This window comes from Oncorhynchus keta, chromosome 29 (genome assembly GCF_023373465.1).
Source record: "Oncorhynchus keta strain PuntledgeMale-10-30-2019 chromosome 29, Oket_V2, whole genome shotgun sequence".
Taxonomy (NCBI): domain Eukaryota; kingdom Metazoa; phylum Chordata; class Actinopteri; order Salmoniformes; family Salmonidae; genus Oncorhynchus; species Oncorhynchus keta.
Genome location: NC_068449.1, coordinates 39,733,393 through 39,747,835, shown reverse-complemented (window position 1 = coordinate 39,747,835; position 14,443 = coordinate 39,733,393). Strand labels below are relative to the sequence as shown.

The window sequence follows — 14,443 nt, the reverse complement described above, 5'->3', positions numbered from 1 at the left end:
TTTCATCTTTGAAGGTTTGCAGTGAATACTAATTTCCCCTCAGAAATAGCTCCATGTTTGTAGCCATTCGTGCCGTCTCATCTCCAGTTCAACCACTCCATCCAAAATCTTCCACTCCATTTTCACACTCCCTCTCTTCCAAAGCATCCACCATCCCCATCTGCCTCACTACAGGCCCTTTTCTCACAGCCAACCCAGTAGTGGTGCTGACGTCAGTGGCTCTCACACACACACACACACACTGACGGTAAAAATCTTGCAGGATTGGCTTGCACCGTTTGGTGAGATGTTCTATTGTGACCCAGTGAGGAGGGTTGTGAACCTTGCAGTCTTGGCAGGCTTTGATGTGATACAACACAAGTCCTGCCTCGGTCTACTACGCCACCACTCAACCTCTGCACATACAGAGACACACACTGGTGTTAAATACTCATATACTGTATGTTAATCTTGATTCTTAGTATTAATATATATCTGCAGATGCCTTAGCTGCATATAACCCACATACCAGGTGCACAAGCTTTACACACTCTGAAAATACACACAGTTGCATAAACGAATACTGTATGCAAACACATGCTGTAATCACATACATTCAAATCCCACTTCCCCACCCACTCCTAAGGTGTATTGGGAAGTGTCCTGCTGGACCTCCAGACAGCTTTGGCCCTGGGCTCTAGCTCCAGATGGGCAGATTGGAACCAAAAATTGGTCCTGGCATTTCTAACACACCACCCCATTTTATTCCTTGAGGCCCACATTATTAGCCAGAAAATTATAATTTTGTGTGAAAATAACAAACTAAGTTAAATAGGCTCACTAGGCTAAAAATGGACCAGTCTGCCCCTGGCTCCAGATCCACCTCTGTTTCATTTTATTTGTGATGCAGCATGAAATCAAACCAGGGTCTGTAGTGACACCTCGAGCACTGAGATGCAATGCCTTTGACCACCGCGCCACTCAGGAGCTCTAAGCACCTGGCCCAGCACAGTTGAACCATGCTGCCTGACCTTCTATATCAGGGTTCCTCAACTGGCAGCCCGTGGGCCAAATTTGGCCCCCGGGTGGTTTTATTTGGCCCCCCAAGTTTTCAGAACAATGTTTTTTATCTCCAAGTAATTTTAATTTGGGAAATCTGTTCTATTCCCACGAATAATAAAGATACGTGATGGTACACAAATGTAAGCAAGATTTGAAATGATTGTTTTATTCAAATATCTGTTTGGGCTTCATACAGTCAATTTGAGTGACCCAGGATTCAACTCCCAGAGCTCCACCAGTACTGGGGCTAGAGATGCAGTAAGCCAGGGTCATGGATCAGGAGCTGGGTGGGCCAGGGCAACGAGGACGGCCACATAGAGTATAGAGACACAAAAGAGATTGCATGGGAGATTGTCCTCATTGAAAATAAATTCACTTGTTTTTGGATTCACCTCCTGCATTGAAATGGAATTGACACCAACCCTGGTACATAGCTACAGTAATACAAAATGGTAATCTGTGTCAATGCATGTAGAATTATTACCTGTAATGTGCTCTGCTCTAAAATGGAAATTGTGAGGACAATTATTTTGATGACAGCACTGTACAGTGCATTTGGAAAGTATTCAGACACTAAGTTGTTAGAAATGTTTGCAAATTCATTAAAAATAAAAAACTTAAATACAGTGTGGCAAAAAAAGTATTTAGTCAGCCACCAATTGTGCAAGTTCTCCCACTTAAAAAAAGATGAGAGAGGCCTGTAATTTTCATCATAGGTACACTTCAACTATGACAGACAAAATGGGAAAAGAAATCCAGAAAATCACATTGTAGGATTTTTTATTTATTTATTTGCAAATTATGGTGGAAAATGAGTATTTTCTGTAAGTCTTCACAAGGTTTTCACACACTGTTGCTGGTATTTTGGCCCATTCCTCCATGCAGATCTCCTCTAGAGCAGTGTTGTTTTGGGGCTGTTGCTGGGCAACACGGACTTTCAACTCCCTGCAAATATTTTCTATGGGGTTGAGATCTGGAGACTGGCAAGGCCTCTCCAGGACCTTGGTACACCTGTATTTGGGGAGTTTCTCCCATTCATCTGCAGATCCTCTCAAGCTCTGTCAGGTTGGAGGGGAGTGTCCCTGCACAGCTATTTTCAGGTCTCTCCAGAGTCTTGGCTGTGTGCTTAGAGTCATTGTCTCGTTTGTAAGGTGAACCTTTGCCTGAGTCTGAGGTCCTGAGCAGGTTTTCATCAAGGGTCTCTCTGTATATTTTTCCGTTCATCTTTCCCTCGTTCCTGACTAGTCTCCCCACAGCATGACGCTGCCACCACCATGCTTCACCATAGGGTGTTGCAGAGATGGTTGTCCTTCTGGAAGGTTCTCCCATCTACACAGAGGAGCACGGTCAGCGACCGTAGGGTTATTTTTGCTTTGTCATTATGGTGTATTGTGTGTAGATCAGGGAACATTTTGAATGCATTTTAAAAAACGGCTGTAACAATGTGGAAAACGGGAAGGAGTCTAAATAATTTCCAAATGCACCGTATATTGTATATTGACGCAAATGTAGAAATGTAAAAATAAAAATCACTCCTAAGAATCAAGAGGCCACAGGGCGTTTATTTGTTCAGAAGTAATGCGAGGGACACAGAAACATCACAGCAGTCACTTTAGAAGAGCTTGGTTACGGTGACGACACTGTTTTGATCTCAACATGTCCATCACGGTATACATTCATATGCATAAATAGGTTGTCATGTCACTTGAGAAAAGGTTTTTCATATCTGTCCTCTGATTACCCTAGCATAACGACTCTACAGTTAAGACTACTTTCAGTTTTACATTCAATCCATCAGGAATGTCATTCAGAAGCATAGTGTTGGTTGTCTCATACAAGAAAAGAACGTATGGGTTAGAAATCTCATGTCATTCTAGTGGATTTCTTATACTTACCTTAAATGCTTACATACTGTTCTTTTCTACACCTCAGCACAGTGAAATGCATGCAGGAAAAGAGGACAATGGATTTCCTCTACAGTGAAAATCAAACTCAGACAGGTTGAAGCAAAAAAAGAAAAAATGTTTTAAGGTTAACGCGAACTACGATCATACATGCCGTAGTAGCTTATTACCTGGACAATTCAAATAACATCCACAAAATAGTAATGCAGACAGACATCTACTTTACTTTCAAATGACTGCATGTGTCAGGGATGCCCTCTGTCACCACAACCTATTCATGTGTATTAGGACAGATTGTCAGGCCAGTTTCCCTCTAACTGGTTGATACATACAAAGACATAGACTCTACATGTATTGTGCAGTGTACAGCTTGCAATGTATCAAGAGCCCTTCTGTTAATGAGTGGTCCTAATGAGCTTTTTCCAGTCTAGACAATGAACCTGTCTTGAGTTTGTTTGACCCTTGATTGTCATCAAGATACAGTTCTCTTGTGAATATCAAATGCATCGGAGTAGTCTGAACGCTTTCCAATGCTTGTGTTGTCCTTTGAAAATATATTTGATAGTGAAGTCCATTTTCTGAACAGACATCCAAAAGACAGCTGTTAATGTATGAAATATCTGAAGTGTCCTTGGAACGAAGAGCTTGAGTGAAGCGGTGTATTTTCGAAGAGACTTCTATTGCAGCCTTATCATTCCCCAGTACATACAATCTGCATGTCTCACATAATCATTCAATATCAGGGTTAAGATCACCACATTCTTAGTGTATTAGATGCTTGTGTTTGTTGAGCAGTTGTCCGAGCAAGAGCATGACTTGACAGAGTGGGATTACCTGAGAGTACAATATTGACCTTTCAAACATAGGCTTTGTCAAATTATCCCATCGGTCATTATTACTCATTATTTAGCACAGTCTCATCTTCAAAGCTGAGACAAGTTATAGTCTGGGGGTCTCCTATACGGTCAATAAGTGTGTGGGGGGTCTGTTGGTGTTATCCCCTCACACACATGGGCGGTCTTCGGACGGAGTCAGTGGACTGCAAGGAGGTACCGTGCTGAGGGAACGGAAGGCAAAAATGGAGGGATCGTAGGCATACCTGGGTAGAGGGCGAGTGCCAGTCAAGTTCTGTGGACAGAAAAAGAGACAGTATGGTTAACCAAAGGAAGGAATAGTTAGTGTTTTGGCTGATCTGTTTTTTAATCCTCTATGATTCTGGGTAGATGGAAAGAGCAGGGCTTACCCTGCTTCCCTAGGCATTAGTTAGTGGTAATATACTGGTCAGCCACCCCTACTGTAGCTAGGTCAGAGTTAGAGGCTAATGTGATGCTAGCTGGTGCCCTCTTTACAGAGCTAAGATTCACAGTAGGCAGAAGATAATTATTTATGGGATGGAGCCCTTTCATTCACCTAGTCTGGATGGGGTAGAAACTAAGGCAACCATTTACACCGAGTTGTCCCTATGCCACGGAGATACCCTGGAACGACTTTGGTAATCATTCCATTGCATCCAGAATAACTGCAGATTGGGTACATAAAGCAATAATTGAAACTCAATTTCTCACTAAATTCTGCTTCAACTGAGCTTAGAACAATTACTTTAATGACTTTGAATAGTGACGCCAAGAACTGAAACATTCCTGTTAAGTATATCTGATATTTCTGCAAGTGAATGACAAATGTAACCAAAACCACAGACATGCAGGAAGAGAACTGAATGGAAAAGTATGATATTTCATTTCTACATTTTCAGTGAGACTTTATATTCATAACAGGGCTAGTGACATAACTCTTCCACTGCATACTGTACAGAGCCCTGGGCAGGACTCTCACTCTTCTCTGTTGTGAAGGACTGCAGGGTATGTCTAAAATTAGCCCAAGTCGTTTTCCCCTCGACAGGAAATTGCTTTGTGTCATTTGGCAGTGAGGCAGCACTTTCTCCGGCCTACTCAGGGGGGTAGTGGAAGTTCTAGGGTGAAAGATTGCCCTACAGTATCACAAGGCCCCACACACTGTAATCAGGAACTAGCCTCAGTGGATAGAGGGCAAACAGAGTAGAATGAGAGAGTCTGGGGTTTGTGCGACTCATTCTATCATTTCATCATCCTCCTTCCTCTCTTTTAATCCCTCTCTCAACCTGAACCCATTTCCCACCCCACATCCCTTCAGTATCATATTTTTCTGCCTTCTCCATCACCTCAATATACTGTACATGCTGTTACTGTAATGTTCTGACTTCCACATCAAGTGTAAAGTGCATTAAAAGTTAAATAAAGCTCTGCTCTACAATACCTTTGGGTAAGTTTTTCTGACCAGCAGCTCTAATAAGATGTCATTTATGTCTCCTCTTCACTCCCGTATCCTGACCTGAGCCTGGATCAAAGCACACTAATATTGCCAGCTAGCACGATAACGCTAACTTTAAATGGACACATTGAGGTCCTGCCAGTCTCACGCCTCTTAACAGGAGTCTTTCATCCAGCTCTGCATCCCTCTGTCTCGAACTTGCTCTTCCACTCACAATCCCCCCCCCCCTCCTCTTCGGGGGCTGAAACCAGACACTGCTCTTGGCGGCTCCATCCCTGAGAAAGACCTCTCTCCACCTCCTCCTACTCTCTCCCACCCCAGAGCTGAAGTTTCAGGAGTAGAGGAGAGTGGGGTAAATTGAGGTGAAGGGTTAGTTAAGCCAACCCTTGTTACTAGGAAAGCATAAACAAAATGGAGTCTGAAGGAAGAAACCACATGGAAAAAGTGGTAAACAAGTTGTCCAAAAAAGACTTTCACAAAGTCAGAAGTCTAAACCACAGTAGATTGTTGTAAGATTGTTTTGTTCATAAGTTGGTGTCTCGACAAGCTTCAAAATGAAGTCCTAAACCTAGCATGAAAGTGCATCATTGTAGTTGAGTCAGCTAATAGTCAAATTGTTTGCCTTGGGGTAAGTTGAGCCAATGGCCACCATACCCAATACAAATGATTACATAGTCAGTTTTTGTGATAATATGCATAGTATTTTTGCAATAGCTCATGCATTTGAATTCAAGATTTTTATTGTTACAGATTGTTACATCATGCCCCGTATTTTATTTTATTTTCCGTTATTTTAGCAGGTAAGTAGACTGACAACACATTCTCATTTGCAGCAACGTCCTGGGGAATAGTTACAGGGGAGAGGAGGGGGATTAATGAGCCAATTGTAAACTGGGGATTATTAGGTGACTGATGGTTTGAGGGCCAGATTGGGAATTTAGCCAGGACACCGGGGAGGACACCGGGGTTAACACCCCTACTCTTACGATAAGTGCCATGGGATCTTTAATGACCTCAGAGAGTCAGGACACCCGTTTAACATCCCATCCAAAAGATGGCACCCTACACAGGGCAGTGTCCCCAATCACTGCCCTGGGGCAATGGGATATATATATTTTTTTAGACCAGAGGAAAGAGTGCCTCCTACTGGCCCTCCAACACCACTTCCAGCAGCATCTGGTCTCCTATCCAGGAACTGACCAGAACCAACCCTGCTTAGCATCAGAAGCAAGCCAGCAGTGGTATGCAGGGTGGTATGCTGCTGGCTTATTGAAACGTAAAACAATCATGGGTCTACCTCCCCTTGAGGTTCTTGAGAGTCCATTTGAACAGCAGCAAGGGATGACAAAATGATACTGACGAGGTACATTGACAAAAAATCAAATTAACATGAACAGTGCATTCGGAAAGTATTCAGACCCCTTGACTTTTTCCACATTTTGATATGTTGCAGTCTCATTCTAAAATGGACAAAAACAATCTACACACAATACCCCATAATGACAAAGCAAAAACAGGTTTTTAGACCCTTTATTCAGGACTGTTGAAGTACCTTTGGCAGTGAAAACAGTCTCGAGTCTTCTTGGGTATGACGCTTCAAGCTTGGCACACCTGTATTTGGGGAGTTTCTCCCATTCTTTTCTGCAGATCCTCTCAAGCTCTCTCAGGTTGGATGGGCAATGTTGCTGCACAGCTATTTTCAGGTTTCTCCAGAGAAGGTGAACCATCGCCCCAGTCTGAGGTCCTGAGCAGATTTTCATCAAGGATCTCTGGTTAATCTTTCCCTCAATCCTGACTAGTCTCCCAGTCCCTGCAGCTCAAAAACATCCCCACTGCATGATGCTGCCAACACCATGCTTCACCGTAGGGATGGTGCCAGGTTTCCTCCAGACGTGATGTTCAGGCCAAAGAGATCAATCTTGGTTTCATCAAACCAGACAATCTTGTTTCTCATGGTCTGAGAGTCTTTAGTTGCCTTTTGGCAATCTCCAAGCGGGCTGTCATGTGCTTTTTACTGAGGAGTGGCTTCCGTCTGGCCACTATCATAAATTCTTGATTGGTGGAGTGCTGCAGAGATGGTAGTCCTTTTGGAAGGTTCTCCCATCTCCACAGAAGAACACTGGCTCGGTCAGAGTGACCACCAGCTCTAGGAAGAGTTTTGGTGGTTCTAAATTTCTTTGGAGGCCACTATGTTCTTGGGGACCTTCAATGCTGAAGAATTTTTTTGTTACTCTTCCCCAGATCTGTGAATGGACACAATCCTGTCACGGAGTTCTACAGACAATTCCTTCGACCTCATGTCTTGGTTTTTGCTCTGACTTGAACGGTCAACTGTGGGACCTTATATAGACAGGTGTGTGTGCCTTTCAAATCATGGCAATCAATTGAATTTACCACAGGTGAACTCCAATCAAGTTGCAGAAACATCAAGGACAATCAATCGAAACAGGATGCACCTGAGCTTAATTTCGAGTCTCATAGCAAAGGGTCTGAATACTTGTAACATTTAAAAAGAAAATCGTAAATAAAAAAAATCTTAACCCATTTTCACTTAATGTGGTATTGTGCGTAGATTGCATGAAATATTTTTTCCCCCATTTTAGAATAAGGCTGTAACGTAACAAAATGTGGAAAAAAGTCAAGGGGTCTGTATACTTTCCGAATGCACTTTACCTGTGCAAAAGAGAGGCTCTGATGACATGGAGTCTGAGCTTGCTAAACATATGAAGAATCACACAAACCAGTTTCATGGACTTAGGCAACTTCTCTGCATTTGAGGCTGCTATGAATTGGCACATCCCTGTCCCAGACAACTGGTCAAGAAATTAAGGGTACGTCTCAACAGAGATCTATATCTGCATGAGGGAATACATTTAAGATATACAATATACCACACCCCCATTCCATGAATCAGAGGAGACTGGTGGGAGGAGCTATAGAACGGGCTCGTTGTAATGGTTCCTCCCACAAGCCTCCTCTGCCACGAACAAAACCTTTTACCTACCATCACCCAGTTATATCAAGGCTGCTCAACTTACCCTGTCCCTATACTGACCCCATACCTGGGGTAAGTTTTGCCACGAGACCACTTTTTTGGGACAAGCCATGTTTTCAAAACTGTTTTGTTTACATGAATTCTTATTATTTCCAGGGATACACAGCATCCTGAAATCTAGTGTCTCTCCTGGTCCCATGCCAGGAAAGAGAGAGAGAATTAGGTTAATGGAGAAAAAAGGAGGGCGAAAGAGCAAGAGAGAAAGACAGAGGCAGGGAGAAAGGGAGAAGAGACGTGTAGGGGAGTTAAAGGGGAAAGTAGCAAGGAGAGCGAGCACGGGGAGGAGGGAGTGTGAGAGAGAGTGGTGAAGAGGAAGAACAGAAGTAACAAGAGATGGAGATCGCTCCAAAGATCTACTGTACTAGAAAATGCTGTGTCTGGAAAATAACCATTACCAAGAGTCATCATTAACAACGAAAACAACAATGAGAGGAGATCATGAACAACATCTCTGTAGCAGAGGAACACAACACAGAGCAGCCCGTCGGGCTAAAAATGGAAAGTGACTTCATCCCTGGTGATACACCACAAGGTAACCACAGACACTCCTCCATCTCTCCTCTTCTTCTACCACTTTGAAAGATGAGCCTCAATTATTTATTTCAGTCAGAGCTTAGACACAGCGAAAGTAGCGTTCAACCACGTAGAAAGGGTTAGCCTACGAGTGCAAAATTGTAACCCGAGTGTGTCTGTGCTGACACTAATGGTGTGTCATAAACGTGTGTTTGCAATCCACACAGAGAATCCAGTCACTTTCCCGCCACACTCTATGCATCCTTCTGGACTGTGCTGGTTTGTGCCAAAATGCCCAGGTGCCATTGACTCAACTCGAGCTGCCTAGCCCGCCTCCCCCCACCACTTACACAACCCGTGGCCCACACACACTTACCCTGCTGGTGACACATGGCGCTCCAAAAACACCCTAGAGTGGTCTCAGCACTGAGATAATTTTTAGAGCTAGTGTATATAGCTTGCATCTTCGCTGAGCCATTGCAATAAAATATCCTTGAACTAGTGTCACTTGCCTTAAATAAACCCTTGGTTCAGAAATAAACAATGCCCAGTGATGACAGTATATAGTAATTTTGGACCTAAAGGGAAGTCAATTGTAAGTTCTAAGCTGTGATGAAAGGATAATTGCTTGCTGTTTAATATAGAGTTTCTGCTTTCTTGTTAGAGTAGACATAGTGGCTGTAGCAGAGGGTCATAGAAACCAGTGCCGGTTAACATTTTAAAAAGCTCACAGCGTGAAATAGCTCACAATCAATGATTATGATTGACTGTGATGTTTTTCACACTTATAACAAAATTACCCGACACTTGTCGGGTAACTTTAGCAACTGGGTGGAATGGCGAGATTTAGCAATTTGTGTGATAACATTGCGATTGCTGCAAGCCTGTTAGCTTGTTGTGAACACTCCTGTGTAGATGGCTGCGCTCGTTTGGATGTCTCGTCTCACCCTCCCTCCCTCCCTCTTGAATTAGCTAGCTAGCGTAATAAGTTGTCAGCTGGTCAATGTGGCTTGTTCTCAGGTGTGCAGTTGTATCTTGCTTGTTTAGCTAAATGAACAAATGTAAAGCTCTTTTTCAGACAAAGTATAAACAACTTTCACCTAGCTTGCTAGTAATGCTTGTTTCATTAATTAAATGTTAGCTAAGCTAATATAATGATCCTAGCTAGTCATAGTTGTCAGTGGGAGATTTCCTAAAATGAAGACACTTTTTCGGCTTATAGCCAGCTAATAGCTATACACCTCCAGAAACCCTACACAAGGCAGGATTGCTGGTCAGCTAAATATCATCTTTGCATCTACCAACTAGCAGCTAGGTACTGTGTCAATGTAAAGCCAGTCCTAAATTGCTCCCTCCACCAGTCCTAAATCACTCTCTCCCCCTTGGTCCTATCCCCTCGATGTTTGCAGATCTGTAGGGTCTTGGCAGGTAGGCTATAAGCAGTGCAATTATGGATCTCACACCTTACAGAGCTACAGAAACAAATGGTTAGGGCCAAGGGGAGGGGTAGGAAGCGATTTGGGACCGGACATAAGTGTTGAGACTTTACCAATCACACTAAGTTACACCGAGTTACCCTTATTGTGTCTCTCTGACCTCCCTCCAGATGAAAAGACAACCAACTTTGCATGTCTAGCAGATTGGATGTTAGCCTACCACGTCAAGCTCAACATTGACAAGAGAAGCTGCTCTTCCTGCCTGGAAAGGCTGCCTGCTCCAAGGCTCTGTCACAGATAACAACAACCCATAGCCAACTGTGTAAAACTCCCTTCGCTGGCTCCCATCGGCAGTGTGCATGAAATTCAAATCCCTGTTCCTTGCTTTTAGGGCAGCAAGGGGAATCGCTCTGCCCCAATCTTTGTCAGCACTGCCAAACCTATTGTTCTTCATATTGCCATTATACATGTAGCATGTCTCATGAAGAAGTTGCATGTCTTAAACTCTACCCATTTTTTTGTTTATCCTGTAGCTGACATAAGAGCACTGTTGGAGGTGCGACAGGCAGAGATACCCAGAAGGTAAACACCCATCTGTAGAACTTGTCAAGAATTTTTAGATCAGTGTTTCTTAACCCTGTTCCTGGGGACCCAAAGGGGTGCACATTTGTTTGAAATCATCAAAGCTTGATAATGGGAAAAGGGGAAAACTAGTCAGTTGTACAACTGAATGAGTCTTCTGCAATTAACCCAACCCCTTTGAATCCAAGAGGTGCGGGGCTGCCATAATCGTCATTCACGTCTTCGACGCCCGGGGAACAGTTGGTTAACTGCCTTTCTCAGGGGCAGAACGACAGATTTTTTTAACCTTGTTAGCTCTGGGATTCGATCCAGCAACCTTTCGGTTACTGGCCCAACGTTCTAACCATAATAAGTTGATAATTTGTGTCAGCTGTGTAGTGCCAGGCCAAAAACTAAAATGTCCCCAGGGACAGTTTATTTGTTTTTGTACATACACCAGATACAGTAGGTGCAGTGAAATGTGATGCTTTACAGGGTCAGCCATAGTAGTATGGCACCCCTGGAGCAAATTAGGGTTAAGTGCCTTGCTCAAGGGCAAAGCCAGATATTTTTTTACCTTGTCGTGTATTCGAACCAGCGACCTTTCAGTTACTGGCCCAACGCTCTAACCGCTAGGCTACATAAAAAAAACACTGGTTTAGATAAGTGTCAAATATATGCCTCACATTCTTCCTCCAAAGGACTTTTCTATGGAAAGACCAAGGTAGCCATTAGCACTTGCCTTCAACCCTCATTCTTTCTTTCAAAAGAACCCAGTTGGGAAACTATACTCAATTACCTGCAACGTTCTGTACATTTCATCTGAGTTGTCACTGAATATACCTCAGTTGTACTTCTGGTGGAATTGTACAAAAACATAAAATGACTGGGGTCCCAAGGAACGTATTAAATTCTATACTGTTTCCCTGTTCACTCCTAGTAAACAGTAAATCAGCTTGGTCAATAATGGGACTCATTACCATGGGTTTTTCATCATTGGGTGAATGCATGCATTCTTTTCCATACCTATTTCTAGCTTTGTCTCTTGTGGATCCCCTCATCACCATGACTTCAAGGAGGAAGTCAAGGTAAGCCACACAGGGTGAGTCATATTGAATATGCACAGGTGTGCTTCACAAATGGTAAAATGTAAACAACTGGAGACATAATTTTGGGAGAGGGGTTGTTGACACAGCAGCACCACTGTAGATAGCAAAATAGTGTAGAAGCCAGGGACGCTGGCAAAGGTGTGGCGAGCTGACATTTGCCCTGCTCTTTTCAATCAGGTGTGGCAGACAAGTTTCAGTACTTTCAATACAGCTGACATGATTTCATACTTCATGATAATGGCCAATTTAATTAGTCGTATCTTAGATAAAGTGGAAGCCCACTAAATTGTAGGGTAAATACATAGCTGAAATGGACTTCTCTAAAAAGGGAATATTTTCCAATGTTGCCCTGATCCCATCCCTACAATTTACTTTTATTAGTTGTGTTTAAACGTAATTGTGTTAGAATCCCACTCACTGTTTGCATCGTTGTTTGTCCTAGCGTGCACAAGCTCTGGCAGTGTTAGGTCTTGTCCTCTTCTCAGACCACCCCACAGTCCATTCGGAGGAGCAGCCTGATCCTGTGCCCAACCGCTCTGCCTCTCCTGGGCGTTAAGTGTCCTTGCTGCATCCCTGGTCATTCACTTCATTCATCCTCACTGTGTCATTACTTTCATCATACTTTTGCCTCCTTTACGATCGCATTTTCAGTTTTATATACTTTTTGTTCACCACATGGTCTCACCACATTCTACCTCTTGCTTGTAATATCTAGGTTTAAAAAACGGATTCGGTTAGTTTTTCCTGATATTCTTCACAAGCAATACTAAGTTGGAGTTTTACACATTTCTTGGAAGTCATGGCTTCAAGCCTGACTAATATGTCTTAGTATGAGCAGAGGGATTTAATCATTTGTCTGAAGACATAAGGAAAGCAGAAAAACTTTTGAATTGTATTATTCATGTCTTTTGGCTTTGTCGTTATTGTTTTGTCTTAAATTGGGGAATGTATTCTCTTCCTCCCCCACCACCCTTGAAATAAAAAACGGTCACATATTTCAGTGTTGTTGTTTGCTGTCATTAACCTAACATTAAGCTGGTCCAGTGGGTAAGTGTAACAGTAAAAGCATGACACATTGTATTGGGGTGGGCTGTTGTTATAGCTAGACAGTTTATCTAGTGTCATCGATAACAGCTATAAGACAGCAGATCCTTATGAGACATGGGAAATGTTCATGTACATTTTTTGCTTTTGGTCTGATACCTGCCAGGATGAATAGTTTTCTTCCAGATAGCCTGTAATGTATTCCTCACAACCTGAAATAAAATCAACCTACTAATTAAGCATATGGCCATGGACTAACAAAGGACACCAAGGAAGGTCTTGTTTTCTCCATGGCATTATCGAGACAAACCTGGAAGAAACAACAAAGTTGAGTCTTCAGTTCCACATTACGCCAGTAAAGGTCATTCGTAACATAAAATGAGAGGACTTTAACAGATGATTTTGGTGAAATTGTACTATCATGGCAATCATCGTATTGTTGATCCATAGCAAGCTATATACCTCAGTGGTTGATAGATGATTACTTGGCTTTACCACAAATGTTTTTATTTGTATTTACTTTCCATTCAAGGATTGCTCCAGCAGAGGCAACCATGGTAGACTACTGTTAAGTCTGAAAGACGGTGGGTTACGGTCACATACTCTTGACTGCATAAGGAACGTCAGGGCTAGTTGTGGTCATGCAAATAGCGAGCTATGGACAGAATGGCAACTGGCTAGATCAATACATTTGGTTTTCAAAATAACATATTTGAACAATGTCAAATCAAAGTGACTGTAGTGGAGATGTGGGTGAGAGGAGAGCGATCCGCACAAGCGCAGTGGCACAGCCACGAGCTCAGCCATCTACACAGTTTTCACAACTAGGTAACAGGTTTGTGGCTAAATCGCTATGCTAACGCATAAACTCTCACCATTCTGACCAGTTGCTAAAGTTACCCGACGCTAGCTAGCTAGCCAGCCCCGACAGCATAGCAAAATAATCAATAATATATTTAAAAAGTGATAATTTCTTATTTATTCAAGTTAAGTGTCAATTTCAATCAGGCACTGGCGTTATCCACCTAAGCAACAAGATAAACCAGAAGCAAAATTGAAGCAGAAGCAATTGACCAGTGAGAATTCTCAAGCCATGAGCTTTTTCACACTTTCACGTCACAATCACAGGCAATCATAAGTGTAAAAATGTTCACAATAATAAGCTTTCACATGGAGTATTTTTACATGACACTGGTGTCAGATTCTATCCCAGCATGCATTTGGAGGGGCATCAACAGTGTAGCGAGACAGACTTGTTCACGGGGGTCTGCATGATCTCTCAGTCTTATCGCGACTTTAATGGACACGGCCACCTTGACTGGATATTATCGCTTGGTTTGAAAGGATAAGGACTCCGTGTGTTTGTGTTTGAATTTTTTATATCCTATATTTAACTAAAAATAAGAACAAATGCTTATTTACAATGACCATTTGTGCACTGCCCCTTACGGGACTCCCAATCATGGCCGATTG

The 14,443-nt window shown here is 42.7% G+C and overlaps 1 protein-coding gene across 4 annotated transcripts in view; it reads right to left on the bottom strand.

Annotated features, from left to right (window-relative positions):
* Positions 1-2,577: 2,577 nt before the first annotated feature.
* LOC118362883 (uncharacterized) overlaps positions 2,578-14,443 on the bottom strand; it is a 41,555-nt gene continuing 29,689 nt past the window's right edge. For 3 of the 4 annotated variants that reach the window (XM_035743592.1, XM_035743590.1, XM_035743591.1), the window contains one exon: positions 2,578-4,073. In XM_035743592.1, coding sequence (XP_035599485.1) covers positions 3,948-4,073 — 126 coding nt within the window. In that variant the 3' untranslated portion in view covers positions 2,578-3,947. Of the gene's footprint in view, positions 4,074-12,806; positions 13,281-14,443 lie in introns of those variants that run through there. The other variant, XM_035743593.2, reaches the window with a different exon arrangement.